The following is a 27,105-nucleotide window of genomic DNA, read 5'->3' on the forward strand; positions in this document are numbered from 1 at the left end:
TATCTTAACCTGAAAGTTTCATTATTCTAACACATAATATACATTATTGTAACTCATAAAATTCAACAACGTCATTTTGAATCGTGATCCACACAATTGTGTGGACCATAATTTGCAGACAACTCAAAGTTGTCCATCACCCATGTTGGGCAAATCATAATAACACGCAGATTAAACCTAGAACGAGTCAAGGTGCAAAATGTGTTGCATTTGCATGATGAAGGGATATATGAAAAAAAATTTGCTATCGGTATCACATATTACAATTTTGGGCAATTATAACCCTAGTCAAATTGGTTAGACATTGAATTTGGTAATCACAAAATCTTAAGTCCGACTAATAAGGAGAACGGCAAGTAGACAGAAAAATGAAACTAAATCATTTAATAACTCCTAGTGCATAACCGGTAAGTAGAGGGTCAATCCCTTCAAGAGATCGCCAAACACTTACCATTTTAATATGGAATATAATATGCATTCAATATAATTTTACATAATAATCAAAGAGGATAAATGCTAAGCCATCTTTGAATCATTGGCAGGCATTCTCGTGGCTTATATTCTGGTGCTGTATGACCTGCTCCCTGATGTATGTTTAACAACAAATCAATGCTAATTACTGCACTAACTACATTCCAAGTGTTAAACTTATGATTAATGCTTGTTGAAATGTTGTCTTAATTACCTTTACAGTTGCATATGTCAACTCATACTCCTTCTGTGAATACTTCATGGTATATCTGCATTCATCAACATCACAACACCTTTCAGCTAAAGCCATTAATGTATACATTTACAAATAAAGATCCCAACAAGTTAAACAACAGACCCACCCTGCAACTTGATCTTCAACAAACCAAGGTCTCCAATCATCTTCAACACCAACTTTCAAGGATTCTATCCATTTTTCTGTGCTCACATGAGGAACGATCATGTCGTGGTCCCCACTGTATAAGCCCGTTCACATAATTAGCTTCTCGAGAACATATAATAGAACACAAGAAGGATAACGGGTAGACTAGTGCTCGAATTGAAAGAGTTAATTACCTGTAGATTAGAACTCGACAAGATTTGTTAGTGAAACTGCGATGATAATCAACCGTGTTTTTCACATTAAAAACGTATGTTTCACTCCTCTCCGCTTCAGGTGGACCACTCAAGGTATGGTTGCATCTAAGCCACTCTGTCATAGTTCCCTGTTGGCCATTATCATCACTGTCAACTCTCTTTATTTGCTTCATTTTTATGGTTAATATATATATCTCTCATTCTCGATTTCTCGCAATCTTGTTACACATACCTCACGCACACCGAGTGCTTTCTGCACAATTTTGTTATTTGCCCAGGAGTAGGCGAACAAATAATTATCGTCCTGCATAAATCCACAACTTAGCACAAACTAAGAAAAGACATCATAGAACGAATGTATATTATATTGGGATAGATAATTACGTACTCTGCACCATTGTTGTGGTAGATTTTCACCATCTAGACTTAGTAAAATTTCCGGGTTACACGCGGGTTCTAGAATTTGTGGCATATTAATCTTTTCAGTGCACTACACACAAAACCACACCTATAGTTATGTGGATCGATCCGGGTTGAAGACAAATTCGACATTCTTTTATGAAAAAACAAAAAATGGAGCTAAATGCTAACCTTTGTTACTCTTTGAAGGTCATATTGACACGCTGAATTGTGTGGAAGCGCATCTATGTAATTTCCATTGCAACTTTCTTTCGTGGACTGCATATATAGCAGAAGTCTATGAATTGAAACCAAGCAGACAGGAAAGCTCAAATGGCTTAACTTAAGTATATGCAAAATTGCAAATACTACCTTGTACAGATTGTCTGATAAAAACCCCATTCGATAGCCATACACCACTCTATTATTAGTGTCTGAGAATCGGTGAGTCAATGGATTGCCTTCTATATACCCCTAAACCATGGGTTCAAATATAACCGAAAAATCATGAGCACATTAACTAAGAAGAACATATGAGACGGGAGAGAAGGGGTTGAGATAATGAGATCGATGTACTTTCATATTTAGTCGCGGCTCAATTCCAGATTCTAAACCTACATACCAAGACAAACAAACAAACAACAACATAAGCTAGCTCAGAAGAGTATTGGAATATAATGCAAATTGCAGAAAACAAGGTGAAGTATGTACCATCATATATATTGCGAACGACGAGTGGAACAGTGATTCCAGAATAGGAATCTCCAGCAACATAGAGTGGATTGTTAAGGAATGTAGGATGGTCCAGGAGCCACTGCAGTTCACATAAAACCACATAAATATAATCCTCCCCCTCAAATTAAAGTCTGCTTGCTTGGAACAAATTAAAAATTAGAAATTGTGTTACCTGTACGAGGAAACTATAAGTATGTTGTGCAGATAAAGTATCATTAGTGTTGTAAGCATCTGATGTTTCTGAATAGGAATATCCAGTTCCAACTGGTTGATCCACAAATATGATGTTGGCCACCTAGTTAATATAATATAATATGTAAAGGGTTTTAATTTGTTACTCTCACAATATAATTCAACACAAACAAACAGAATCTGTCTGAAATTGGAAGTAAGGGTAAAGATTGAAAACCAAACTAACTAACCTTGGTCCATGCATAGGGGTTCAACTCCAAATCTGGGATGTCCCCAGTGGAATTTGCATAGTTAATGGTCAAAGGACCTTCAACAAAACATACATAAACCCATGGGTTTTGGAGTTTTAATAAAAATGATAATGAATGAGATGAGAGAACGAACTAAGATACCAATTTCAAAGAAGAAGGCAGAGAGTCCAGAGCAACCTGGACCACCAGTGAGCCATAGCAAGAGTGGATCAGTTTCTGGGCTCTTCTCAGATTCAATGAAATAGTAAAACAGTTGAATTTCTTGAGATTCTCCCACACCTATGTAACTAAAAACAAAAACAAAAAAACATCATGAAATGGACAAGGAGACAGTAGAGAGGCAGAAAGAAAGAAAAGGGGTACCCAGTATGGAGTTTGAATGGAAGTTTTGCTGGGAAACCAGGCAGAGTTTCAACCACCGCATGTAAAAACGTTGGAGCCAAAAACAGTAGCAGAAACGTCGACGCAAGGATTTTGAATGTTGAGGCCATGACGACAAAGGCTTATCCAGCTAGCCTACACTGCTAGCTCATTTCATGGAGCATTTAAATATATATTTAATAATGCTCCCATCCCTCCTTCCATTTCCAAATACTGAGTATGACTGTAACCTTACATTCTGTCGCGTTTCAAAACACTTTTTTTTTTTTTTTTTGCTTACAAAGTAACCACGTAAGCTATGTTTAGAAGTGTGCATTAAGTAAATAAATTCAATGTGATATGCTCAACCATGTGATAAGTAGAGGAGTCAAACGAACGGGTTAGTTCGAAGTCCAGGTCAAGCCTAGTTCGGACCGGTCCATTTACTCTTGCGACAGACTAGAGCTACCCTGTTTTATACTATGAATGTAATCCATGAGGGTCTGCAAAGTTTGATTCTTATTTAAGAAAGACCTTGTCATTTGCATTCACTTACCAATAGTCCCAAAATGTTGAGTTCTCTTCACTTTTCTAATCTTTCAATTACTTTTTTGTTTATCCAAATCGACGTGTAAATATTTGGTTAAAAGATATTTATATTAGGGAGAGACGTGTAGGAGAAAGATGAGTATTAGAGGTGAAACTTTGGAAGAATGACCAGGGATCGAGTCTCATCAGCGGCAGTGAGGGGGCTCCTTGTGCGCAGTGAGCAATTTACATCCTCCCAAATGCATTTACATCCTCCCAAATGCTTTGTCGGGCCGGAGTGTGGGGGGCCCTTAGGGTTGGGGTTCAGCCTTTTGGAAGAATATATATATGCACACCATATTGTGAATGCTCTTATTAATTGCTACACTTGATATATGAGAAATGATAAGTATATTTTATGAAGTAAAATTAGCACAATATGTTAACATAACTTACTTTATTTTTTCAATATAAAAGAAAATATGACAATATAAAAAAGTACATGTGGAATAATTCTAGTCAAATTGATCAGATAGTTAGTTTCGTAACTATAATAAAGTTCTAAGTTCTACTTTATATATAACTAATTTATTTTTTTAATGTGATCTTTTATTGTTCAAAATCACTAATCGAGTTTTATCAAGAATGCGTCTTTGAATAGAGATATCTTTTACCTTAAAATTAAAGAAAAGTGGGAGGGACCAAGGGAATTGTTTGATGAAAACGAGTAACTGAATTGGGGACAGAAGTCCCATCATAGATACGAAAAATCTAGGCCATTCATATTTATTGATCCTAGCTACTCACAATAGAAACCCATTCAACTACCCGGTAAGTACCAACCAAACAAGTACAGGCATGGGGTCGGTCAGCTGGTTCACCTTTGAATCTTTTGAATGGAAAATGATGTGTATTTTCATTTTATATTCTTAATTTTTATTCTCACACACAAAATTTTGATATAGACACTTGTATTGAAATTTACATGCAAGTAATAACACTCCTTTTGAATTTATTAACAACTGTTTTTTTTTTTTCTTTTTTGTAATTATTCTTTTATAACTCTAGAGTTTTTGTGAAACTGGACTATATTTTGGATCACATGAACTCGCCATAAACCTATGAAGAAGTAATAAATCACTAAATCAAGTCAATTTAGTTTTGAAACTCAACATAAAACTATAGGCACAAAGATGATCATTACTAAACTTGGGAGTCATGTTTTAGAAGCAAAGATATTATCTAGAAGTAGTGTAAGTCATAAAGTCTTGATTCCAAGAATGTCATTTACTCCGTCATACTTCAAACTGTCTTTTAATTAAGTTTTAAATTTCAAAAAAGACAATTCCCTCTAATCGTCTCTTATGCAATGACGATTAACAAGAGTCAGGATCAATAATCACTTTCTTACGTAAGTATCTTTTTGAAAAGACCAGTATTCAACCACCGACAATTGCATGTTGCTATTTTAAGAGTTTATGACCTGCCCTCTGTTGGGAGAAGAAGAAATGAATGATAATTACTGCACTAATTACGTTCACAGTAAGATTAATGCTTGTTTTATTGTTGTCTTACCTTCATAGTTGCGTATGTCAACTCAAATATATTAGAATCAAAATTCAAGGAATTTCTTTTTCACTGACCTCAAATTTAATTCATTCTCAATTCTATCTCGAATCAGAAGGCCATAACTATTCGACATAAATGACATGTAAATCACAAATAAAATAAAATAAAAATTGAATAAAAGAGATTTCAGAGAAGTAAGAATTTGAAAATACTGGTAATTATAGGTATCAAACATTCCGTTGATACTACCAAACATTGTGTTTGCCATTCTCAGGGGAAAAGATTTCAGCTTTTCAAAATTTTGCATTTTTCTTCCCAGATTATACAAAATCTACAACAAAAAGTGTACTTCCCTGACCCGAAATAGTTATCAGAGCAACAGTCCTTCTGTGAGACAAAAACACAAACACCTGAGAAGCATAGCTTGAGCACCCCGCTACTCTTCATCATCATCATCATCACCCAAACCATCGCCGTCATACCCACCGCCCATTTCACAGACCCTTTCCCATATATTCTTCTCCACCGGCACAACCGACAGCCTGGGCTGCCGGAAAAGCCCAAACCCTTTCAACCCTTGATCCCTTTTCATCTCTGCCAAGTCCACGGGCCTTCTCATCTCCCCCACAGCCTTCACATCCACCGCTCCGCCACCGTCCTTGCTCTCCTCGTCCCCGTACCAGCCGCGGACCACAGAGACCACTCCCACCACTCGCCGCGCCCTGCTGCCGGAATGGTAGAAGAAGCAGAGGTCCCCTACGTGCATCGCCTTCATGTTCTTCTGCGCTTGCTTGTTCTTCACCCCGTCCCACTTGGATAAACCCTTGTTGGCCGATTGGTCCTCCCACGACCACTCCCCCGGCTCCGTTTTCAGCAACCAGTACTCAGTTCTCTCACCCATCTTCCCTCCACTCCCCCCGTAACCGCTTATGCTTCAGCGGGAACAACCCTTATACTAATTTACGTTCATTTTTGGCGCGAAAATACCGTCCTTTCTTCTGACAGTAAAAAAAAAAAAAAAACAATCTTTTCACAATTCATTAATCTACGTTCATTTTTGGCGCGAAAATACCGTCCTTTTCTTCTGAGTTAATGCATACAAAGCCTACAGGCCCAAATACAAAGAACGCGGCTCACAGCAAATTATGTAAGGTGCATTCGGTTGCAAAACGGTGCCATTTTAGTTAAAAAAATGCGCGTCCCATTTAAAGAAGAAATCAGATTCGATTCCCGGCAATAGCATTTTTATATATTCAGAAATTCATAACTATATATCCAGAAATTTATAACTATATATCCACAAATTCATAACTATATATCCACAGTGAATGAATGAAGTAAAAATCCACAATGAATGAATGAATGAAGTAAAAATCCACAATGAATGAACTAAATATCCACAATGAATGAACTAAATATCCATAAATTCATAACTATATATCCACAGTGAATGAATGAAGTAAATATCTACAATGAATGAACTAAATATCCACAATAAATAAACTAAATATCCATAAATTCATAACTATATATCCACAAATTTATAACTATATATCCAAAAATTCATAACTATATATCCACAATAATGCTATTGCCGAGAATCGAACCTGAATTTTTTTTACTTTAAAGTGGGACACGCGTTTTTAGTCAAACGACGTCGTTTTGCAGATAAATGTTAATGCATACAAAGCCAGAGGTACAGGCCCAAATACAAAGAGCGCGGCCCACAGGGTGGACTATAACTAACTATGCTAATGATAGAAATCAAACTCAAGTGGCTGGGTTGAGCGCAAATTATGCCATGGAATCGTGTTCACCGAGAATGGTGAACACAAGGCAAAACAACGTCGTTTTTAGGCAAAAAATAATAATAAATTCGCGGATGTGGAGTTAACGGCGCGCGTTTGATCAAATTATGAATTTCTGTTATGCGATTATGAATTTTCTGTTATGAGATTATGAATTTTCATAAAATTCATAATCTCATAACAGAAAATTCATAATCTTATAACAGAAAATTCATAATCTCATGGTTCCAAAGTGAATGTGTAGGCATGGTTCCAAAGTGAATGTGCAGGCATGGATTCATAATTTATGAATGTCCGTGATTTTGGACGGGAATATGTAGGCATGGTTCCAAAATGAATGTGCAGGCATGAATTCATAATTTATGAATGTTCGAAATTATGAATGTAATGAAAATTCATAATCTCATAACAAAAAATTCATAATCGCATAACAGAAAATTCATAATCTCATAACTGAAAATTCATAATCTCATAACAGAAAATTCATAATCTCATGGTTCCAAAGTGAATGTGTAGGCATGGTTCCAAAGTGAATGTGCAGGCATGGATTCATAATTTATGAATGTCCGTGATTTCGGACGGGAATGTGTAGGCATGGTTCCAAAGTGAATGTGCAGGCATGAATTCATAATTTATGAATGTCCGAAATCTTTGTTCACCTCAAATTAAAGTGAAACCGCAAAATGTGAAAATAAAGAAGAAAAGTCACGCAATTAATTAAGGAAAAAAAAAATAACGGTGTAGTAACACCGTTGGAACCGTGTTCACCATGAATGGTGAACACGGTTCCATGGCATAACGTCTCTGGGTTGAGAGTATAGACCAAGAACTACTAGACCAGTGTGCCTCTCGTGTTTGAGTTGCCCCTTGCTAAGGATCCAGGACCCCTATTTATAGCATACCTCCCTCCTCCCTTGGCGTCCACGCGTCCCACGTAATCCATCGCTACGCAGGCCGACACGTTCGCCGTAATGCCACACCACACCATCCGCACCACGCGACCCCGGCAACGCACACCGCCCCACACCCGGGAAGGGGGGGCCATTGACATGCCCGGGGACGCACCACCCCCGCCGGCCGCGCCGCGGCCTGAGGTAACCAGCAGGACCCGTCGCCGGCCGGCCAATGGCCTGTGGTCAAGGCTGCCACGCGAGAAAGTTGGAACAAATAAAAGGTGTCGTGCCTTGGTAACAACGAGTTAGTGTGGGCTAGTGGTTTGAGGTGTGCCAGGCTATGCGGGCACCCTTGGTTCCTTTTACTCTGGTCTTTGCAACCTGCTTCCCTTCACCCGCCGCCGACATGACGGGCTGCGCAGTGCCCCCGCCGGCCACGCCTCGCCGCCTGGAATCCGACGAGAGCCCCCGCCGGTCAGTTACCGGTCGGCGTTTCTTCTCGGAAAACTCTTCTCCCTTCTCTTTTGGGTCACCATGCCCCTTGTCCTTTTAGCTTAATAAGACTTGGGCCAATCTCCTTTCTTCACCTGTTCACCACCCCCACTTGGGTCAATATCTTGCCAATAAAATGGACCCCCAGGGTCCCATATCCCCATCACCTGTAAATGTGTCTAGTACAAAAATATAATTCAATTTATCAGCTTAGTAATTTCTCTCAAATGCAATTATTAGATCAAATATAATTTCCAATCACCAGTGATTTATCTTTGAAGACGAAATTATTATTTTTCATTATTTGCTTAAAATTTAGTTACTAGTAACTAAGAATTAAGTCGAAAAGAACAAATGTAGAAGATTTAAAAGTCGTGAAACCCAATGTGAAAAAATTAATAATCGACGAACAAATGTAAAAAAGTAAATAAATAAACCTCCTTCAAAAAGCTGAAGTTCAAAACCTTATCCCTTTCATTCAACACTTATCCAGGTTTACAATGGCAAATGCAGAAATATTTTAAGCAAACAAATTAATGGATAATTCTAGTCTCTTGACAACAGTTTCTTTCACTACATGCAACAAGGTGACTCTGACTCTACAGTTTAGGGGGTTTTACAGCTAGTTTGTATGAATTTAGTAAGACAACAGATCTAGCCAATTTTGCCTGACTTGACTGTATATATATACAGAGAAAGCCGGAGAAGAAACCATTAACTGCCAGATTGAGCGAGCTACCGCACTTCCCCGTCCTCGCCATCCTTGTAATCCTCCTCATATTCGCCGCTTCTATGAGAACTGGTCCTGTGATCTCTCTTGTGTTTCTTGTGCTGCCCCTCGGCTTTCGTTTCCCATCCATGCTGCTCCCCCTATCATATAAACGACTTATATTTATGCTGTTAAGAGTAAATGTTGAAGCATGTGCTCCATCTCAACTAAAAGCCTAAGCTGATAGTTGGATTGTACATTAATGGTTTTCGAACCCATGACCTTTGGTCTGACTCTGATACCAAATTGAAGCATGTGCTCCATCTCAACTAAAAGTCTAAGCTGATAGTTGGATTGCACATTAATGGTTATATGCTCAACAATCGGACGGTTCAAAATATAAGAGAGTGTTTCGTACCTGTTTCGACTTCTTGTGGTCACTACTGTGGCGGTGAGAGCTCCTTGACCGATCCTTTTCGCCTTCGTCTACACTTGCATCGTCCATGGAACTGGAATGTCGCTTTCGGTGTTTCTTGTCCCTGTCGCTTCCGGTTCTTCTGGTGTCTTCGATACTGTATGATTCTGTCTTATCGCTGTCGGTACTTTCTTTTCTAGCCCCCCTATCTTTGCCTCCCCGGCTGCTTTCATCTCCTCTATCTTTTTCCCTTCCATGTTTTTCTTTCTTTTCCCCGTCTTTCCTGTCTTTTTCCTTCCTAGCCTGCACCGTAGTAACAAAATCATACTCGTAATGCTCTCTGCACTATATATGAAAACTTTCATGAAGGAAATGGAGATGAGTTTTAAACCTTCTCATCCCGACGTTTTCTTTCCTTCTCTTTAGCCTTTTCTTTTAGTTCTGAAACAAATTTATCGAAAACCTCCTGCAAAAAGCCCTCTTCATTCATCTTCCTGTATGTAGGCATCAGACAGGGAGAGTCAGACTTTCCTCGGGAAGCATGAAAGCTAAATGCCGTTTAAAAAAAAAAAAAAAAAAAAAAAAAAAAAAAAATCTCGCTCTCGATCACTATTCCGACAAAATTAAGATACAAGCTAAAGAACCTGTCTTGCCTGTCCTCGAGTAATGGTTTACAGTCCTCCCATCTTGACGATGCAGTGATTTCCTACAATGAAAGCGAATTATATCAATTGAATGGATAAAAGGAATGGCGTTATTATTAGATCAACAGCCACAATACGATAAGAGAGCATTAGAGGGGGTATGTACAAATTAAGCACCTTAGAATCGCATAAAAGTTCATAGAAGTCATCTGCAAGACGTTTACGTCTTTTAACTTCTTTTTCTTCTTTTTCCTTGGCCCTTTCCATCAGCTCTTCAAAAACAACCTTTTAACACAAAGTACGAACATCAGATTGAGAAATGTAATAAACAAAAAACAAACTGAAGCAAAATAAGAGGATCTGAGACAGGAAAAAGCTAAGAATTATTATTATTATTATTCTATAGGTAGAAATGAAGAGGAAAAGTATACCTTGAAGTTAGTATCTGATATAGGTGGCGAGCTAATATCTACTGAAATTGCAGCCTTTAAGTCTTCAAAGGTCCAGCTTGATGTCAGAGAAATCTGAAAGTATAGAGTATAGACAACTTAGAATGCTGTAAAAACACAAAACGACAAGACCAAAAGGAATAATTACCTCACGCATTTTAACTGCATCTCTTATACGGGCCTTGTCATCGAGATACTGCAGAATGCACAGAATTAAACATAAATGCATAGAAACATATCATTGTACCCCAAGTTAAATGGAAACGCAATGAAGCCCTGTAATGTAAATGAGTTGAAAAGGGACTCGAGGCGGCCATGATTCAAGAGGGAGGGAGAAGAACTTCTTTCTTGAATTTCATATACTCATATGGTGACATTTATAGACAGCTTTTCATAAAATATATCACTAACATCACGGGCGATTTATATTCTAATTAGTAATTACTTTCACAGCAATTTACCTGCTTCTCCAGCTCCTCTACAACATCTTCAAACAAATCTTTTGCTGTGGACCCTGTGGTGTTGGATGTTACAGCAAGATATGCAGGTGAATCTTTAACCTACAAATGGAACCATCTTTAGAAGAAGAAAAAAAAAAAAAAAATTATATTAAGAGGGTCGCTCTCATGGGACAGAGAAGTAACCCACCTTCATGCTATAGTCACGCCAGTGAGTTCTGACTGTAAGAGAACCTTCAGCAACATGCTCTTCCATTAGTTTGCGAAACTCGTCACGGTTTTTACGTTCTGTTTTCCTCAACTCCTCCTATTGTGTGTGTGTGTGTGTGAGAGAGAGAGAGAGAGAGGGAGAGAAATAGAGAAGGGAGAAATTATATGAGCAAAACAATAAGTGAAGTTCTGAATTCAAGGAGGTAAGTGATTATTTACTAATTTACCATTCGCAACTTCCTTTGCTCATCTTCATCCCTCTCTAAATCACGTATATACTCCTAACATACACCAAAATAAGTTTAAATTAGTACTAATAACTTTATTCTAGTACAACTCTTGTATGGTAAGATAAAGTTGCTCCATAGAAAAGCAACTTAGGATTACCTGAAATATTTCCAAGCGCTCAAATTTCTCAAGGCGTGAGGACCTTTCATCAGCCTCTAAGCGGTCTTGGACCCTCCGCCATTGACTGCTTGCCTGGAGCAACAAGATAGGGAATAAGATAAGTGATATTCTTTCCAAAGAAAACATGTTTCTGTGAAGTACAATATATTCAATGAACATTGTACCTTAATGAAGTCACAGGATTTCAAAAATTCCAAGTATTCTATTCTATTGCGCTTGTTCTCCTCCAATGCCTTTGCTCTTTCCTGATAAAAAACCAATAGGAGGCTAATTATAGAAAAAGCTCCTTTTTTAACAAGTAACCATAAAATGGACACTGGGGGTGTCTTCGATTTACAAGTACCATAAAAGTTCAACAAATAAACACAACCTTAGAATGCACTTAAGGACTTTAGAAAAGAATTAGACTTCAACAAAAGCTATAGAACCACGGAATTGCAAATAGTAACTAAAAAATAAATTTACACAATGAATAAGATTTTGGCAGCCAGAGGGCTCAAAAATATATAAAACAAACACTTTAGTTCCCTTTCCGTGATGAGAAGTTCACCTTTTTTTCAAGTTCTTCTATGTAATCTTGAAAAAGATCCTCACGGTCCTTTGCTCGTTCAACAGCTTTATAACGTTCATCATTTTCAAAGATAGATATTGCTTTACTGAAGAACCAACAAGACAATGGTTAGGTAATAAAAACAATACAATATTGACCATAACCTAAAACAACCTTTAGAGATAACACTGCTATATAAGAACAATGACCAAAAACTGTTTAAATTTTTAAACGTTAAAGAATAAGAACATTTAGAAGAACAAGATAATCTACACAGTAGAATAGAAAGACAGACCTCCATCTCATGGAAGATGTTAGCTCTTTGGATTCCTGCAGCAATTTGAAAAAGAACAAGGTTTGTGAAGAAATTTTAAAGTTCATGTGTTTTCAGATGAACGAAAGCTGAAAGCTCTTACAATATGAAATTGTAAAAGTATGTTCTTACTTCTAACATCTTTTTGAAATCTTCTCGTGCTTTTTTCTGTCTGGCACGCCTCTCCTCTGCTTCAAGTTTTTTCTTTTGTCCCACATACTAGAAGATGGAGCATAACATTCATTGACATGTAGCAAGAAAGTGAAGGTAGATAAACATTCATAAGATACCATATGAACATTTAATGCTCTTGTGAGAGGACTTACCTCATTAAAAGCCTGCTTCCGCTCAGAAAGTGTTTTTAGAGCACCATATCTTCTATCATTAATTATTGCTCTCATGGCCTAACAATTTTAAAGAACATGTAAATAAGCTACTCAAATGGATTAGCAAGCATTAGAGAAAAACCAATTAACCTGATCCCAGTTCCAGTCAGTCCCGACACTTGCAGAATCTAGAAGAGCTTTAAATGCATTCTTTGCTTCCTAAAATAAAGAAAGAAAAAAGTTAGTGCAAGACTAAAAATAAGAAGACAAACGGAGTTGATGTTACTCAATAACATCTTCCTGATTAAGCAAAGACAAGCTAAAATTTTGTTGGGCACAAACAAAGAGGAGATTCACAAAGCATAAGGAAATAAACAGAGTTCACCAGTTTGCTCTCATAAACTAAGGGTGATGCCTCAGCCATTTTCTCGTCTGATGAAGAAGCACTTCCCTTTTCAGAAATTCCAGCACTTTTTTCAACTTCCTAAAACACGGGAGAAAAACAAGTGAAAAACAAGCCATGACACTACTTTTTTATTTTAAAGACATCAACTTATCATCAATGACAGGTCTAGAATATAATTCTTCAATAAACCTGTGTCTTTCCTGGAGAACCTCCATCTGTATTAGTTGCAGCATCAAGAGCTGATGAAATCTCAGTAGTAGTCCTGCAAAAATTTATGTTAACAGTGAACAAGAATTCTTGCCAGTTGCAAAACTTACGCTATGATTTATGAAGAAGTTGAAAAATGCAATACAACTGTGTTGTGACTGAATCAGCTGGTGTTACTGACACTCCATGTCCATCTGACTTGGCAACAACTGGTGAGGCGGCTTTGGTAGGAGTCTGCACAGTAACCGAGTCACTTGGGGTGTTAGATGCATTATCAGGTAGGCTTGACAATTCTGAAGTGACTACCGGTGCCACTGGTATTGGGCTTGCCCCTGCTCCTTGAGGTAAGACTGATGAACACTCTATTTTTGGAGAATATGCTTTGGCACTAGAAAAAGATATTGTATCCGGAGCATGAGCGAGACCAGTCTTTTCTTGTTCTAATGCCTTGATCGGCTCCACCTTGATCTGCTCACGAGCCAACTGAGTTCCCATATTTGGAGAAGAACAAAAAGCATCCAAGAACCCCAACCACAGAGAAACAACTATCAGCTCTTGCATTAAGGTAAGTAAGAAAACTAATCATAACTAATTATTAAGTTTTATCAGCTCAAAGGACCTTTAACTCATCAGGCATTGCCCATTTCGACACCTTGGTAACCTTGTTGTAGTAGTACCTACAGAGTATCCATGTTTATAAATTTAAGCATCAATAATACATATGAAAAGTAGCTTTCAAAGAACAGGTTTTAAGGGGGGGAAAAAAGGATGGAAAATCTTTTTTACACACTTTTTGCCAGCAGGACTAGTACATTCTCTCCAGTCAGTGGTTGCATCAGCCCTCTGTCACCAATGAAAAAAAATTATGTGGGAAGCAGCAAGAGTACAAAGAGAACAAACTGGTCATTTCTAGTCCTAAGATGCCAAAAGGAAAATAATAGCAGATTGGGGTAGTCGCCTGGTGATACCAATGTATAAATACCAAAAACTGTTGATGAAAATAGATACATATTTTCACTAGCTACTGCCAAAACATTCGTCCTGGGCTATCTTAATTCAGACAGAATAATGAGAAAAACCAATCAAAACAGTTAACAGAATATAAATAACACTAAACTTCTAACATGGAAGATAGAAGAACACTTGAAATATGCATGTCCAAGAAGAATATTAGACATGTGATGCAAAACAAACAAACAAACAAACAAAAAAGCAATGATGAAACTACTAGTACTGTTACGCAAGCCTATATAAACAAAGAATAAAATGAATAAATAAAAGCCCACTCCTCAAAGTACAGAAATTAAACTTGCTTCCCAAACTAGGCAGTTTGTTGTTAGGTAAACAAAGCATTCAAACAGAATTTTATTTCTCTTTTTGTGGTAGAAAAGGGTGTTGCCACAAATGGGAAGCAGCAGGCAAGATAGACAAATAATGAACAACAATAATTCCTAAACATTGGTGCTTTTCCCGAATGCTCACAAGCCCACTTCCCAAGGATAACTCATGCATGCAAAAAGTGCAAGAAATAAAAGACATGCCTCAATTGCAGTCATCAAATCCAGAGGTTTCTCCCAGCTAGAGATCTTTGTCCTTCTGTTGTAGTAATATCTGCACAGATCAGTTGGTAGGAGTTACAAATGTGGGTTATTTCACAGAATTAATATAATGCAATGATTACTAGAGCTGTGGAATTAATAATGCCTGAACAAAGCACAAGACAAGTATTATGCTTAAAGGTACATATAAAATGAAGATAAAAGCAAATTCGGTCACAGTAGAAACACATTGAAGAATATGCCCCATACAAGATGGTTACTTGAAGTGGTACAGACATTCATAATAAGTTGGATCTAGTTAGGTCTATTCTTAGTCAAACATTTTATATGAAGTATTATTACTGCAACTTTTTGGTTCTATCAATGAATAGCTCAAATTTAGAAGGAACAACAATATTCTCTCAACTCTTTCTCACTAAAATGGTTAAGTGGTTTCCAGTAACCATGCTTATCACGGCTGGAGGCTTTGCCTCGCATGAAAATGGCGAGGCGAGCTCCGGCGTCGCCTAGGCATCCCAGTCGATGCCATGGACACCGAACTGGCGTCCAAACCCGTAAACCCGACCCAATTTTTTTAAAAATGTTATTTTTTTATATATTAAAAAAAAAAAAAAAAAAAAAAAGGTATGACCTAATAAGAATAGAGAAGAGAGAGAAGAAACATTTTGCATTTCTCGTTGTCGCTCTTCAGACCCAGTGCGTTGACCTCCCACAGCCATCGCCCTTCGACTGTCGACACCCTCCCACCACACGCACAAAAGGTATGCATTTATGGTACAGATTATTTTGATTTTAGTAATTTGATGTATGTTTAATATGTTTAATTGTTTAGACTTTAGAATGTTCTATATATATATATATATATATATATATATATATATATATATATATATATATATATATATATATATTGTATTTTTAAACTTGTCGCCTAGGCAACAAGGCGGTCGGGGGGGCGCCGCGATAAGCTTGCCAGTTGCCAGTAACATTGCTAAAGTTGTTGACACTCTTAAATGCTTAGATACATATTAACTGCACCTCAGCCACTACTTGTAAAATACATAAAAGCATAAATCAGATAATCACGTACTTCTTGCCATTACGGGTAGTATGCTCTGTCCAATCTGATGGCTTCTTATCTACAGAGACAGGTTGAGGATTTGCTTCCTGATATGTAAAAGATTTGAAGAAACTCAATATGAGAAATAAAAAATTTAATGGTGGAACAAGAATGCTATATATAAATTTTTGTATATAATTTAGTAATTTAAGAAAATCCTCACCGGAATAGCAGCATTACTTTCTTCTGTTTTTGGCACAAGTTCACTGGTCGACTGCACAGGTGTGTTTACAGGTTTTATGTTAGGGTTCCCAGTTACCAACCATGGTTGTCCCCCAACGGCAAAACCAGGATCACTTGTTTGTGTCGGATATTGTGTTCCAGAAGAATCTGAATCCATCTGCAATTAACGACAAGATGAAGGAAAACTGATGAATTTCAATGATGGGCGAACGAAAGAAAACTATAAATCAAGTTTTGTAAATGAAAAAGAGAAAGATATTTAAAACGAAAGAACATATGGAAAAGGATCTCCGATAAATGGACCAGATAGGCAGACAAATGTCAAATAAACATGACAAAAATGGAAATAGATTTTAAATGAATTAATTACTGAAAAAGGTCCCATGAATTAATGAAAAGGAAAAGATGAACCACCAAAAGTTGATTTACAAGGCAAAAAAGCTGGCAAAAAGAAAATAAAGGCTTGGTTATTATATAAATCGGAGCATGTTTGGTTCATGGACTTGACCAATAATGGAATGGAATTTTGCAAAATGAACAATACATTTTTAAAGAAAATTGTCATTTTGGACTCCCCCTTAGTAGTAGCCATTCCATCATTCTTATATAGTTAATTTTTCAATAATACCAAAATGCAATTTTTTTCTAAATCTTCTGTTTGGGAGGGAGGAGCAGTTTGAACAATTCAATTGCTCCCTGGAAAATCATTTAGATGAAGTGCAGGGCCTGCAACTAGAGCAATTGGAGCAACCCACCACTATGGTCTTAGAAATTTCAATTGGAGGGGTAAGGGTCTGGTGGCAGTGGTGGGAATAATGCAATTGGAGAACTCCAACCGCTCCATTCTCACCACCACTACTCTAACAATATGTTTGGTTCATGGAATGAATTTTAAGGGAATATGAATGCTATTTAATGAAGAATGGAATAGATATGGAATAGAATATGATTTGTATTCCATTGTCTGGTTCACTGAAGGAATAGACTTTAGGAATGTTATTTCAGTGTGTATTCTGTTTTTGGAACCAATCAATGGAATAGTATTCTCATTCTATTTTTTTGTCAATTTTATTCTTTATGGAATGCTATTTCTATTTCCTATGTTTTTCTTTTGTGCACCAAAAAAGAAGTCAATGCAATATAAGTAAAATAAAATATAATAGAAAGTGAAGAACGTACAAAAAAAGGGGGTGGTGATTTGAATATAACTTGAATAAATAAATTGTGATGGAAGCTCTTTTTTTCATACCGTGTAGGAAGTAGAATGAGGCAAACTTGGGCCGCTAGGACCAGGCATATAGTTATTTGAAATTTGAAAGTTCTGTTGAGGCGGTGCTGCAACAGGTGTGACAGGCCTGTTTGCAAAATCAGGTGGCGGAATTACCTGCCCCGAAGGCAGATTGTGCACTCCTGCAACGGGTCGACCATGCATCTGTGGCATGGGTTGAGGAAACTGAACTTGTGAAGGGGGAGGAGGAGGCATCATAACGTTTGTATGTCCAAGAGGCTGAAATTGTTGTGACGGCCCAGGAATAAATGGCGGTGGCGGCTGTGGTGGAGCCATGGGTGGTCGGAACTGCTGCTGGTACATGAAACAGGAAATGATATAAAATCATCATAAAAATTATAAAGAAAAGATGTGGGATGCAATATTCAAGTATATTTCAAGTAAGAAAACTTACTTGCATCGACATAGGTGGAAGAGCATTTTGAGGAGGACCAGCTAGAGGAGGTCGAGGTGGCTTTTCCAATTGTCCGTCAAAAGAAGAGATGGAATAAATTAATATTAACTAATAAATGGATAAATATTAATATGCCAAGTTGTCAAAGACAATTCTTTTTCTTATAATTAATATTAATAGATAAAGAAATTATCGAAGAAATTAAAGCAAAAGACATATCGTGTACTATAATTATTATGAAATCAACAACTGAAGGGAAACATAAGTACAGTACACTATGGTACATCAGGCATTCATTTAATATCACAAGTACCTACAAGAGAATGTTATGGTAATGAATAATGATACATAACGGACTATTAAACATTATAAATATGAGCAACGATTTCTATAATCTAATCCGACAAACTAAGAGGATAATTTTTATAAAGTAGAAGGAATTTGATAACATTTGGGGAACAAAAAGAAATTCTACGTAGGATTACCTGCATGCCAGTGAACTGAGAGTTGCTAGCCATGGCAGCCAAGGACCCAAGTTACAAAAAATCTGATAGGACAATAAAATCAGTACGGGTGTAAAATACAAAATAAAGAACCATTAAAGAAAGCAGGTCAAAAGAGAATATCATATAATTCAACCATATAACTTTAACTATACTATTGGACAGCTTGTAGGAACACTGTGTGCATGTTATTTTTACTTCATCACCCCGTTTACCACAAGAGAGAAATGTGCCAAGTGCCTAAACTGTAGATTTTAAACCATCCTATATGAAGAAATCAAAACAAACGGAAAGAAAAGTAGTCATATGACCTGCGGATTTAGGTACATTCATTATTACTAACAAATATACTGATAAACAAAACACCTCAAAGACGATTAGCTTGACAATGGAAAGCCTCGTTATGTAGATTTGTAGGGCAAAGCAAACACAAGATCAAGTTTAAGAACCAACACAAACAAAACAGCATTAATTAGACAGCTTTAGGTTTAGAACTTGCAAATATTAATCTCCACATTTTGTTTTTTTCCCTTTAGGCATGCCAACATAAAGAAAACAAACACACAAAAGTACAATAAAACATAAGAGCAGCATCAAAGTTTTTGCATAAACACATATCTTGAAAACTTGAAAGGAATTTGGAAGGCACAGGCTACAAGCTTAGACATTTTGACATAATTTAAAAGCTATAAATGCTATGAATTAAAATCAAAGACATGGGCATAAAGCATATAGCTCAACGATCAATAGAACTTCAGAACTCAGTTCCCATAGCATCTGAAAGTAAAGATTTTTGGCATAAAACTGGTAACTTGATTACAAAATGGAGCTCAAAACTGCTCTATCAAGGAATCTCAGAATCAGCCAGCAGTTCAGCACAAACAGATAACGGTAACCGACCTGATTCTAGGGGAACCATTCAGCTCTTGAAATTAAAACGGAATGAAAAGAGAAAGGTTAAATTTTTCTACAGAAATCATACCCAGAATTCAGTCAGGAAACGGAGGGTATACTAAGCAGAACGTTTCCCGCTTGGAATAGCGTCAACCCTGAAACCTAAACCCTAGCAACAATCAAGACGACCCGATCCCAGAGCAAGGCCTTGAATTTGAACAGTAATTAGATAAATTCAAGGCTTGGCAATAGAACAGATGCGTTAAAAAGGTCCAGGAAAATGCAGTTCTCCGTTTAAGTCCAAATGTGCGTATTCCACCATGTCTAAAGCTCTCAAAGGTATAGCGGTGGAGCGAAGGAAACGAGCCGGTGCTGATTCTAGCGGGGTTTTGAGGGATTTTTCTGGAGTTTGAGGCAAAATGACACAAGTTCCGGTCGGCATTTTATAGCACCCCGTGTATTTCGTATTACATTACAGTGAAATAATCGCATGAATCTGACCTTTTTTTTTTCTTTTTTTTCTTTTTTTTTTTTTGCAAATGAAAAGTGTCATCAATATTAGAAGATAATGTTAACAAAAATTAAACTTATTATTTTTAGATATAAAAATTAGGGGTTTTGTTCATTATGTCATATTTCTCCGGTCTTGATAATAATTTATATTTTACATATTCAAAATGTTGATTTTATATTTATTAACATAAAAACTAACTATCAGATGTAGCGCAATAAGGATGAATGATCAGTGAATGAAACTCAATACGAATACGAGCAGAGACCCAAGAACATGCATAACTGGGAGCGAGGGATGTGCTTTTTTGGGATGATTGCAGAGTATAGGTTGTTGGTTTCATTGCTAACATTGATGAGTGTTCAATCGATGAAGTTGAAGCATGGGCTATTCTGAATTGGCTCAAACTTGTGTGGGAACGAGGTTAAGTTATCGGAAGGTTATTGTGGAGTGTGATGCAAAGAAATTTGTTGATTGACTTAATTATCATAATAGTAAGAGATCATCCCACGAACTTGTGACCAACTTCCTCAGCGAATGTCGACGATGGACGGATAAGTAATATCAAACTTAAATATTGCATGTTTACAAGGAGTAGAACAGTGCAACGTAACGAATCATTTGGTTGGCGAAGTGATATATCCATCGCACATGACTGGGAATGATCGTTAGAGAGCATTTGGCGGTTGATGTGTTTGAGATGAGATTGTACGTACGTGAAGGAGGATTCTCCTGAGATTCCAACGATCGACTTGTAGAGTTACTGGAGAGTGCTAGATGAGGTTAACCCTCCCTCTTGATTCGTAAAGAAATGATAAATTTAAAGAACATATTTTTAGGATTTTCGTAACATAAATAATATTACAAGGAGCAGAACAATGCAACGTAACGAATCATTTGGCGAAGCAATCCACCACGCATGACTGAGGATGATCGTTATAGAGCATTTGGCGGGTGATGTGGTCGAGATTGTGAAGGAAGATTCTCCTAAGATTCCAACAACTCGTAGAGTTACAGGAGAGCGCTAGATGAGGTTAACCCTCCATCTTGTTGAAAAAAAAATGATAAATTTAAAGAACATATTCTTAGGGTTTTCGCAACATAAATAATATTACAAGGAGCAGAACAATGAAATGTACGTAACGAATCATTTGGCGAAGCGATCCATCGCGCATGACTGAGGATGATTGTTATAGAGTATTTGGCGGGTGAAGGAAGATTTTCTTGAGATTCCAACGACTCGTAGAGTTACAGGAGAGCGCTTAGATGAGGTTAACCCTCCTTCTTGATTGAAAAAATTGATAAATTTAAAGAACATATTCTTAGGGTTTTCGCAACATAAATAATAATAATAATAATAATAATAATAATAATGATAATAATAATAATAATAATAATAATAATAATAATAATAATAACTTGTATCATGGAAATATATCGCATATAAACTCGATTACATGAATTTCCCCTTTTTAGTAAGTATATAATAATAATAATAATAATAATAATAATAATAATAATAATAATTATTATTATTATTATTATTATTATTATTATAATTATAATAATAATAATAATAATAACCTGTATCATGGAAATATATCGCATATAAACTCGATTACATGAATTTCCCCTTTTTAGTAAGTAATTAAAAGTAATTTCGTAAGTACAATCATCTCTAAACGTGATATGTAAGGGTAAGCAAAATAATAATCAACAACTATAACTAAATTGATCAAAATTGCCAATTATCAATCAATTACCAATTACTCTGTATGATATTTTGTTTACCCGTCAGTAATAATCAATTATTGTGAATATGTACAAAAATTAAATTGACCAAAAAACCAAACATAAATTATATTCAATCTCAAAATCGAATAGAATATACACACGCACACTATATATATATATATATATATATATATATATATATATATATATATATATATATATAAGTTAATTAATCTATTAACTCGGGGAGAAAGTAAATTACTAACAATAAAGTATTTTCTATGAATTAGTATGGGCTTGTACATAATAAAATATAATAATAATTTATAACGCCAACCACCACTCAATCCTACCGGGTCCACATAAAAGAACCCCCGAAAATGATATATGTATTTCTATGGAGTATAAACTCCCGCCACGTGTACTAATAAATTCAAGTGAATGAAAAAAACAGTGGCCCACTTTGTTATTTAGACCAATCAAATAATGACACTTCAGCAATGAGTACAAAATTGAGTAAAAAGTGGGAGTACATGTAATATTACTCAAGAACCCCTCACTATCCGAACCCTCAACCTTTTTGCATGATCCCACTTCACCTTTGTCTCCATTAGAAAAGTGAAATATGGTTTCTTAGTGAACATGAAGTCTAACACCTCCCGAACTGTTCGTGGATCACCCAAGTTATGAGAGTTACAACTCAGCACACTCATAGGGAAGGGCAGGCTTGGACCCCAGGACCCACCAACAATGTTGTAGAAGGCGTTATGCGCTAGTCGGACGCCTGGGGAGCGCTTAGGCGGCCGAGTAATTTGAGTATATCGCCTTCACTTTTTCCACTTAGAGCTAGGAATTGTTAGACTGTTATAATCCCTAAACTAGTCAACTGCATATATTATAAGAGAAGTAGCCGAGCAGGCAAAAAAAAAAAAACCACTCGCTCGAGTTAGGCGCCCGACTCAGCCAAACATAGAGTCGAAGAGACCTCATCCCTTATCCCCTCACTCCCTCACTATAGGAGGCGGGACAAAGTGTTAGCCAGATTGACTTTTCCATGCAAGAAAGGATTCGAACTCATGACCTCTCTTAAGGGATAAGAGTGCACGGCCACCAACCAAACTGATTATCATCAATTTATATTTATATATTATTATAAAGTTCAGCATTTTTTAGATAAAATTATGCATCACTTACATAAACCAGGGAACCATATATTGAAGTATAATTGACAAAAGTCAATAAGGTGCTGGGTCAAATTGGGCAAAGAAAGAACACGCGACGACTGGATCTTTATCATGAACCCGACATCATCGTACTTTGCTTGGCTTTCAACTTACGATCTCCAAACTTAATGGAACATGTCGCGCTTTTATCCACAAAAAACAACCGCCCTCGGATTCCGGACACATCGTGGGCCAAAATCAAAGCTTTTCGCTCGCAGGTTACGTTAGTTGTTTCTGTTGTAGCGGAGATCGAATAATGTTTCTTCAATTCAATTCCCTGAAGTTAGTTTCTCTACCGATCTCTGAAGATGATATGATACTGTCATTAGATTACTTTTATTCTTTTTAATCAAAGTTTACACAGACGCAGACTCTTAGTATTATACCCACTGCATATATATATACAATTCAGAACTGAAAGAGATAGATCGAATTGCAGAAATGGAGAGAACTACAAGTGTGGTTGTTCAAGAAGGAGGCGCAGAAGATTCTTTATTCGATGATGATGGCCGCATCAAAAGAACTGGTATATACGGAAAAATTCTACGATGTCGGTGTTGTAGAAATCTCCGGTATATATATGTAGTGTATATGCATATATATATTTTTATATTGTTTTGATGAAAATTAAAGTTAATTAAGATTTTGAGTATTTCATGGATGTAGTGAATGTATATATATATGTAGGGACACTGATAACGGCAAGCGCGCACATAATAACTGCAATAATAGGGTCTGGTGTGCTGTCTCTAGCGTGGGCGGTGGCGCAGCTGGGAAGCGTCGCCGGACCGGCTGCTCTGCTCGTCTTCTCCGTCATCACGTTGTACACTTCCATTCTACTCACGGATTGTTACCGCTCGCCGGAAGGCACGCGCAACCATTCTTACATGGACGCCGTTAGAACTCATCTGGGTATGTATGTATATATGTAAAATAGAATAACCCATTCAAGTTCGTCATTGAGCATATAGTCATTAATGTGCAATCCAATTATCAGCTTAGCTTTTTAGTTGAGATGGAGCACATGCTTTAATTTGGTATCAGACCACATAAACAACTATAGTCCACGTGTTGCTTGGAACCCAACGCACATGTGAGGGGCGTGTTTAGCATGTAGCAGCAATCCAATTATCAGTTTAAGCTTTTAGTTGAGATGAAGCACATGCTTAACTTAATAATCACAAGATTATATTACAGGTGGCATACAATTTATGTTTTGTGCACTTGCCCAATATGCTACTCTAATTGGGCTTGCCATTGGATACGTAATCACAACAGCTCTTAGCTTAGGGTAAGTATTTAATTCGTTGCTTAGCTAATAACTGATTATGGTAAACTAGTTGGAACATTATATTATGAAGTAACGTTTATTGAATTGATGACGAGGGCGATTGAAAGAAGCAACTGTTACCACAAGCACGCGTACGGGGGGCATGGTAGGCCGCCGGAATGCTCTCCGTCAACCCGGACCTACATACTGGAGTTTGGAGCAGTGCAGATGATCCTTAGTCAAATACCAAAATTTCACAATATTTCTTTCATGTCAGTCATTGCTGCCGTCATGTCATTTACTTACGCCATCATCGGCCTTGCTCTCTCTGCTGCAAGAATCGCCGGTACGCAGCTTTACACTGATAGAAATTCTGGAATTTTCGATCACCTGAAAGTTATCATAAATCAGTAGAAAGTTTGTTTTGACCACTTTTGGTATCCGAAAAAACCTTTGTTGCTATTTTCGACCACTTTTTATTTTCAACTTGATTTAAGATCACTTTCAGGTGATCGGAAATTCAATAATTTCCAGCAGTGTTTAATCACATTTTAATTTGGTCCAACGATATAGCTATGGTCTTTCAAATGAGAGGTCTCAGATTTGAACGCACCTGTTTATCTACCAGGTGGAACGCCGGTAAGAACAAGTGTGACGGGTGTGCCCATTGGCAACGACAACTCGGCTGTGGATAAGATGTGGAAAACATTCTCTGCTCTTGGAAACATTGCCATCGCCTTTGCTTTCTCCATTGTTGTCATTGAAATACAGGCAAGTCTCTCTTATTCGGAACTTCTTCAGTTCGCTTCTTATTACAAACTTTATCTGATTTGTATCTAATATAATAATGGGGGATTATTGCAGGATACACTAAAAGCTTCCCCGAGAGAGAACAGAGTGATGAAACAGGCGACTTTTGTTGGGATCATGGTGTCATCGCTCTTCTACACACTGTGTGGGATCGTCGGATATGTTGCATTCGGAGTTGATGCTCCGGGGAACCTTTTAACAGATGATCATGGCTTCTATGAACCATACTGGCTTATTGACTTTGCTAATGCATGCATTGTTGTCCACCTCATTGGAGCCTACCAGGTACATAATTAATAAACACACACATATATATAGAGGAAGTTGATATCAATATATCATGGTTCAAAGGACGATTAGGGTTACAGTGTCAGAGCATAGCCTATTGACTTTCTTGGTTTGAACTGATAAACTATAAACAACATAGGCTGATTTATTTATTGTAGTTCGATCCTTTGACGATTAGGGTTATAAGGTGATGAGGTTTACCTAATGTATGCAACGGCCTATTGACTTTATTAGTTTGAATTGATCACTATAAACAAGCTAGCTAGTAGGTTGATTTATCATTGTGATCTAATAGGGTCACAATCTGGGGTTTTGCATGGAAGCGATCTATTGGTCTTATTGGTTTGAACGGGTCAGGGACAACCTAGATCCTTTGACAGCTAGGTCATAAATAAGGCGAGATTTACCCAATGCATGCCATCTATCCATAAGCGACCTATTGGTCTTCTTGATTTGAGTTGGGAAGCCATGAGCATAACCTAGGTTGGTTTAATTCCTCGTTGTGGCCTGGTCTAATAATTTGAGAGCTAAGGTCACAAGATAGGATAATACACCCAATGCACATTCTCGAGTTGAGAGTTAAAAAAAAAAAAAAAAAACTAAATATACATGATTGATCATGTGTGTGCTGGTGCAGGTATTTACTCAACCAGTATTTGCATTTGTAGAGAGCTGGAGCCGGAGAATGTGGCCGGAAAACAGATTGATAACGGCAGAATTCATCATTCTTGGATTCTGGGAGTTCAACTTCTTCAGGCTACTATGGAGAACAGGATACGTGATATTCACGGTGATAGTGGGATTGATATTCCCCTTCTTCAACGCCTTCGTGGGTCTTCTGGGAGCCATTTCATTCTGGCCTCTCACCATATATTTCCCAATACAAATGTACATGAAACAAGCAAAAATTCGGAGATTCTCCTGCGCATGGATTTGTTTGCAGACACTCAGCCTTTTCTGCTTCTTTGTCTCCCTTCTCGCCGCCGCCGGATCTGTTCGAAACTTAATCAAATATGTCTTTCATTACAACCCATTTGCGCCATAAAATATATATATATATACTTCCATGTATTCAAATTCATTTTCAATCTTTTTTAATTTGTGGGATCGGATGAGCATGCAATATATATTATTGGTGAAATTAAAATTGATGAATGATGTATATATTCACGGAATTGAATATTGTTATATTTACGACGAATTGAAATACCTTTCGAGCAGGCCTAAGCTCATGCTAGTGGGGAAGAGAGTATGAATTAATTAATTATTAAGACTTTAATTTAGAGGGAATGCAAGATGGTCGAAACAAAAAGATACACTACTACGTACAAAAGTGAACATAAAAATATGCGGGCATTCCCGCTACACTTCTTAATAAAAGTGTGGTGTAAAGTTGAAAAAAAGTACATTGTCAAAACTGTAAATAAATACATACAAAATGCTACACTTTTATCAAAACTGTAAATTATTGAGATTTTTCACCATTTTTTTTTTTACATGAAGACCTTTGATCCTCCGCATTTGATCTCTTACACACACTAGGGGTGTAAACGAATTGAGCCGAACTTGAGCTTGGGTTGGCTCGAGCTCGAGCTCGGCTCAAGCTTGACGTACAATTGATGCTCGAGTTCGGGTTCGATTTTGACATCAAATGAGTCGTCGGCCGAAAGTCTTCCGGTGTCTCCGTATCTCGTCCCCGTGTCATTGTCGTCGACAACCTTCCAGAGGTAGGGCTTGGGGAGAATGGGGGCGGGAGTGCAGGACTGCGACGAGAGTACTAGAGTAGAATGGAGTAAAATTATAATTTTTGATAATAATAATAATAATAAAAAACAACGAGTCGCTCGAGCTCAAGCCGAGCTTTGACCGAGCCGCTTACAAGTGGTTCGTGAGCGGCTCAGCTCATTTACATCACTAACACATACAGAATACATATTA

At 37.2% G+C, this 27,105-nt stretch overlaps 4 protein-coding genes across 8 annotated transcripts; 1 reads left to right on the forward strand and 3 right to left on the reverse strand.

Annotated features, from left to right (window-relative positions):
* Positions 1 to 357: 357 nt before the first annotated feature.
* On the reverse strand, positions 358 to 3,179 carry LOC109161383 (serine carboxypeptidase-like 13). 2 transcript variants are annotated; one of them, XM_019309750.1, is made up of 14 exons: positions 3,009 to 3,178; positions 2,787 to 2,932; positions 2,625 to 2,701; positions 2,375 to 2,497; positions 2,179 to 2,281; positions 2,044 to 2,081; positions 1,840 to 1,941; positions 1,660 to 1,746; positions 1,457 to 1,558; positions 1,301 to 1,372; positions 1,048 to 1,196; positions 834 to 947; positions 686 to 740; positions 358 to 584 (listed from the first exon to the last, which is right to left on the reverse strand). In XM_019309750.1, the coding sequence occupies exons 1-14, from the start codon at positions 3,134 to 3,136 to the stop codon at positions 501 to 503; spliced, it is 1,380 nt and encodes a 459-aa protein (XP_019165295.1). In that variant the 5' UTR covers positions 3,137 to 3,178; the 3' UTR covers positions 358 to 500. The 2 variants fall into 2 exon arrangements, with proteins under 2 accessions (XP_019165295.1, XP_019165296.1); XM_019309751.1 differs by lacking the exon at positions 358 to 584 and adding an exon at positions 588 to 612 and having other exon boundaries at positions 3,009 to 3,179.
* A 2,107-nt stretch (positions 3,180 to 5,286) lies between these two features.
* LOC109161388 (thymocyte nuclear protein 1) lies at positions 5,287 to 6,065 on the reverse strand. The gene has a single exon (XM_019309757.1). It carries the CDS (start codon positions 6,001 to 6,003, stop codon positions 5,539 to 5,541), a length of 465 nt encoding a protein of 154 aa, XP_019165302.1. The 5' UTR covers positions 6,004 to 6,065; the 3' UTR covers positions 5,287 to 5,538.
* A 2,681-nt stretch (positions 6,066 to 8,746) lies between these two features.
* LOC109161380 (pre-mRNA-processing protein 40A-like) lies at positions 8,747 to 19,768 on the reverse strand. Of its 4 annotated transcripts, none has more exons than XM_019309748.1 (29): positions 19,420 to 19,768; positions 18,420 to 18,481; positions 17,935 to 17,994; positions 17,502 to 17,834; positions 16,233 to 16,409; positions 16,040 to 16,116; positions 14,932 to 15,001; positions 14,181 to 14,233; positions 14,010 to 14,067; positions 13,572 to 13,873; positions 13,373 to 13,445; positions 13,163 to 13,261; positions 12,928 to 12,996; positions 12,778 to 12,855; positions 12,584 to 12,670; positions 12,434 to 12,468; positions 12,139 to 12,244; positions 11,753 to 11,833; positions 11,568 to 11,660; positions 11,408 to 11,461; positions 11,161 to 11,277; positions 10,974 to 11,072; positions 10,661 to 10,708; positions 10,495 to 10,587; positions 10,241 to 10,348; positions 10,064 to 10,125; positions 9,811 to 9,913; positions 9,423 to 9,722; positions 8,747 to 9,165 (listed from the first exon to the last, which is right to left on the reverse strand). In XM_019309748.1, exons 2-29 carry the CDS (start codon positions 18,450 to 18,452, stop codon positions 9,031 to 9,033), a joined length of 3,003 nt encoding a protein of 1,000 aa, XP_019165293.1. In that variant the 5' UTR covers positions 18,453 to 18,481; positions 19,420 to 19,768; the 3' UTR covers positions 8,747 to 9,030. The 4 variants fall into 4 exon arrangements, with proteins under 4 accessions (XP_019165293.1, XP_019165291.1, XP_019165290.1 ...); XM_019309746.1 differs by having other exon boundaries at positions 13,536 to 13,873; positions 17,502 to 17,831; positions 19,420 to 19,767; XM_019309745.1 differs by having other exon boundaries at positions 13,536 to 13,873; positions 19,420 to 19,767.
* Positions 19,769 to 23,226: 3,458 nt separating this feature from the next.
* Positions 23,227 to 26,212, forward strand: LOC109161279 (amino acid permease 6-like). Its single transcript, XM_019309600.1, has 7 exons — positions 23,227 to 23,325; positions 23,487 to 23,711; positions 23,997 to 24,090; positions 24,186 to 24,415; positions 24,698 to 24,840; positions 24,934 to 25,164; positions 25,805 to 26,212. Exons 1-7 carry the CDS (start codon positions 23,241 to 23,243, stop codon positions 26,210 to 26,212), a joined length of 1,416 nt encoding a protein of 471 aa, XP_019165145.1. The 5' UTR covers positions 23,227 to 23,240.
* Positions 26,213 to 27,105: the final 893 nt, after the last annotated feature.

The sequence above is a fragment of the Ipomoea nil genome, unplaced genomic scaffold (genome assembly GCF_001879475.1).
Source record: "Ipomoea nil cultivar Tokyo-kokei standard unplaced genomic scaffold, Asagao_1.1 scaffold2922, whole genome shotgun sequence".
NCBI classification, from domain to species: Eukaryota; Viridiplantae; Streptophyta; class Magnoliopsida; order Solanales; family Convolvulaceae; genus Ipomoea; species Ipomoea nil.

Excerpts from the sequence above, each read along its gene's own strand:
- LOC109161388 (XM_019309757.1), bottom strand. The coding sequence starts at position 6,003 with ATGGGTGAGAGAACTGAGTACTGGTTGCTGAAAACGGAGCCGGGGGAG.
- LOC109161380 (XM_019309745.1), bottom strand. The coding sequence starts at position 18,452 with ATGGCTAGCAACTCTCAGTTCACTGGCATGCAG. Across the intron at positions 14,234-14,931 it reads ATTTGATGACTGCAATTGAG|AGGGCTGATGCAACCACTGA; the intron begins GCATGTCTTTTA and ends CATTGGTGACAG. Across the intron at positions 11,278-11,407 it reads AGCAAAGGAAGTTGCGAATG|GAGGAGTTGAGGAAAACAGA; the intron begins GTAAATTAGTAA and ends CACACACAATAG.
- LOC109161383 (XM_019309750.1), bottom strand. The coding sequence starts at position 3,136 with ATGGCCTCAACATTCAAAATCCTTGCGTCGACGTTTCTGCTACTGTTT. Across the intron at positions 2,282-2,374 it reads CTTATAGTTTCCTCGTACAG|TGGCTCCTGGACCATCCTAC; the intron begins GTAACACAATTT and ends TGTGAACTGCAG. Across the intron at positions 1,373-1,456 it reads TACCACAACAATGGTGCAGA|GACGATAATTATTTGTTCGC; the intron begins GTACGTAATTAT and ends GGATTTATGCAG.
- LOC109161279 (XM_019309600.1), top strand. The coding sequence starts at position 23,241 with ATGGAGAGAACTACAAGTGTGGTTGTTCAAGAAGGAGGCGCAGAAGAT. Across the intron at positions 23,326-23,486 it reads TGGCCGCATCAAAAGAACTG|GGACACTGATAACGGCAAGC; the intron begins GTATATACGGAA and ends ATATATATGTAG. Across the intron at positions 24,841-24,933 it reads TTGTTGTCATTGAAATACAG|GATACACTAAAAGCTTCCCC; the intron begins GCAAGTCTCTCT and ends GGATTATTGCAG.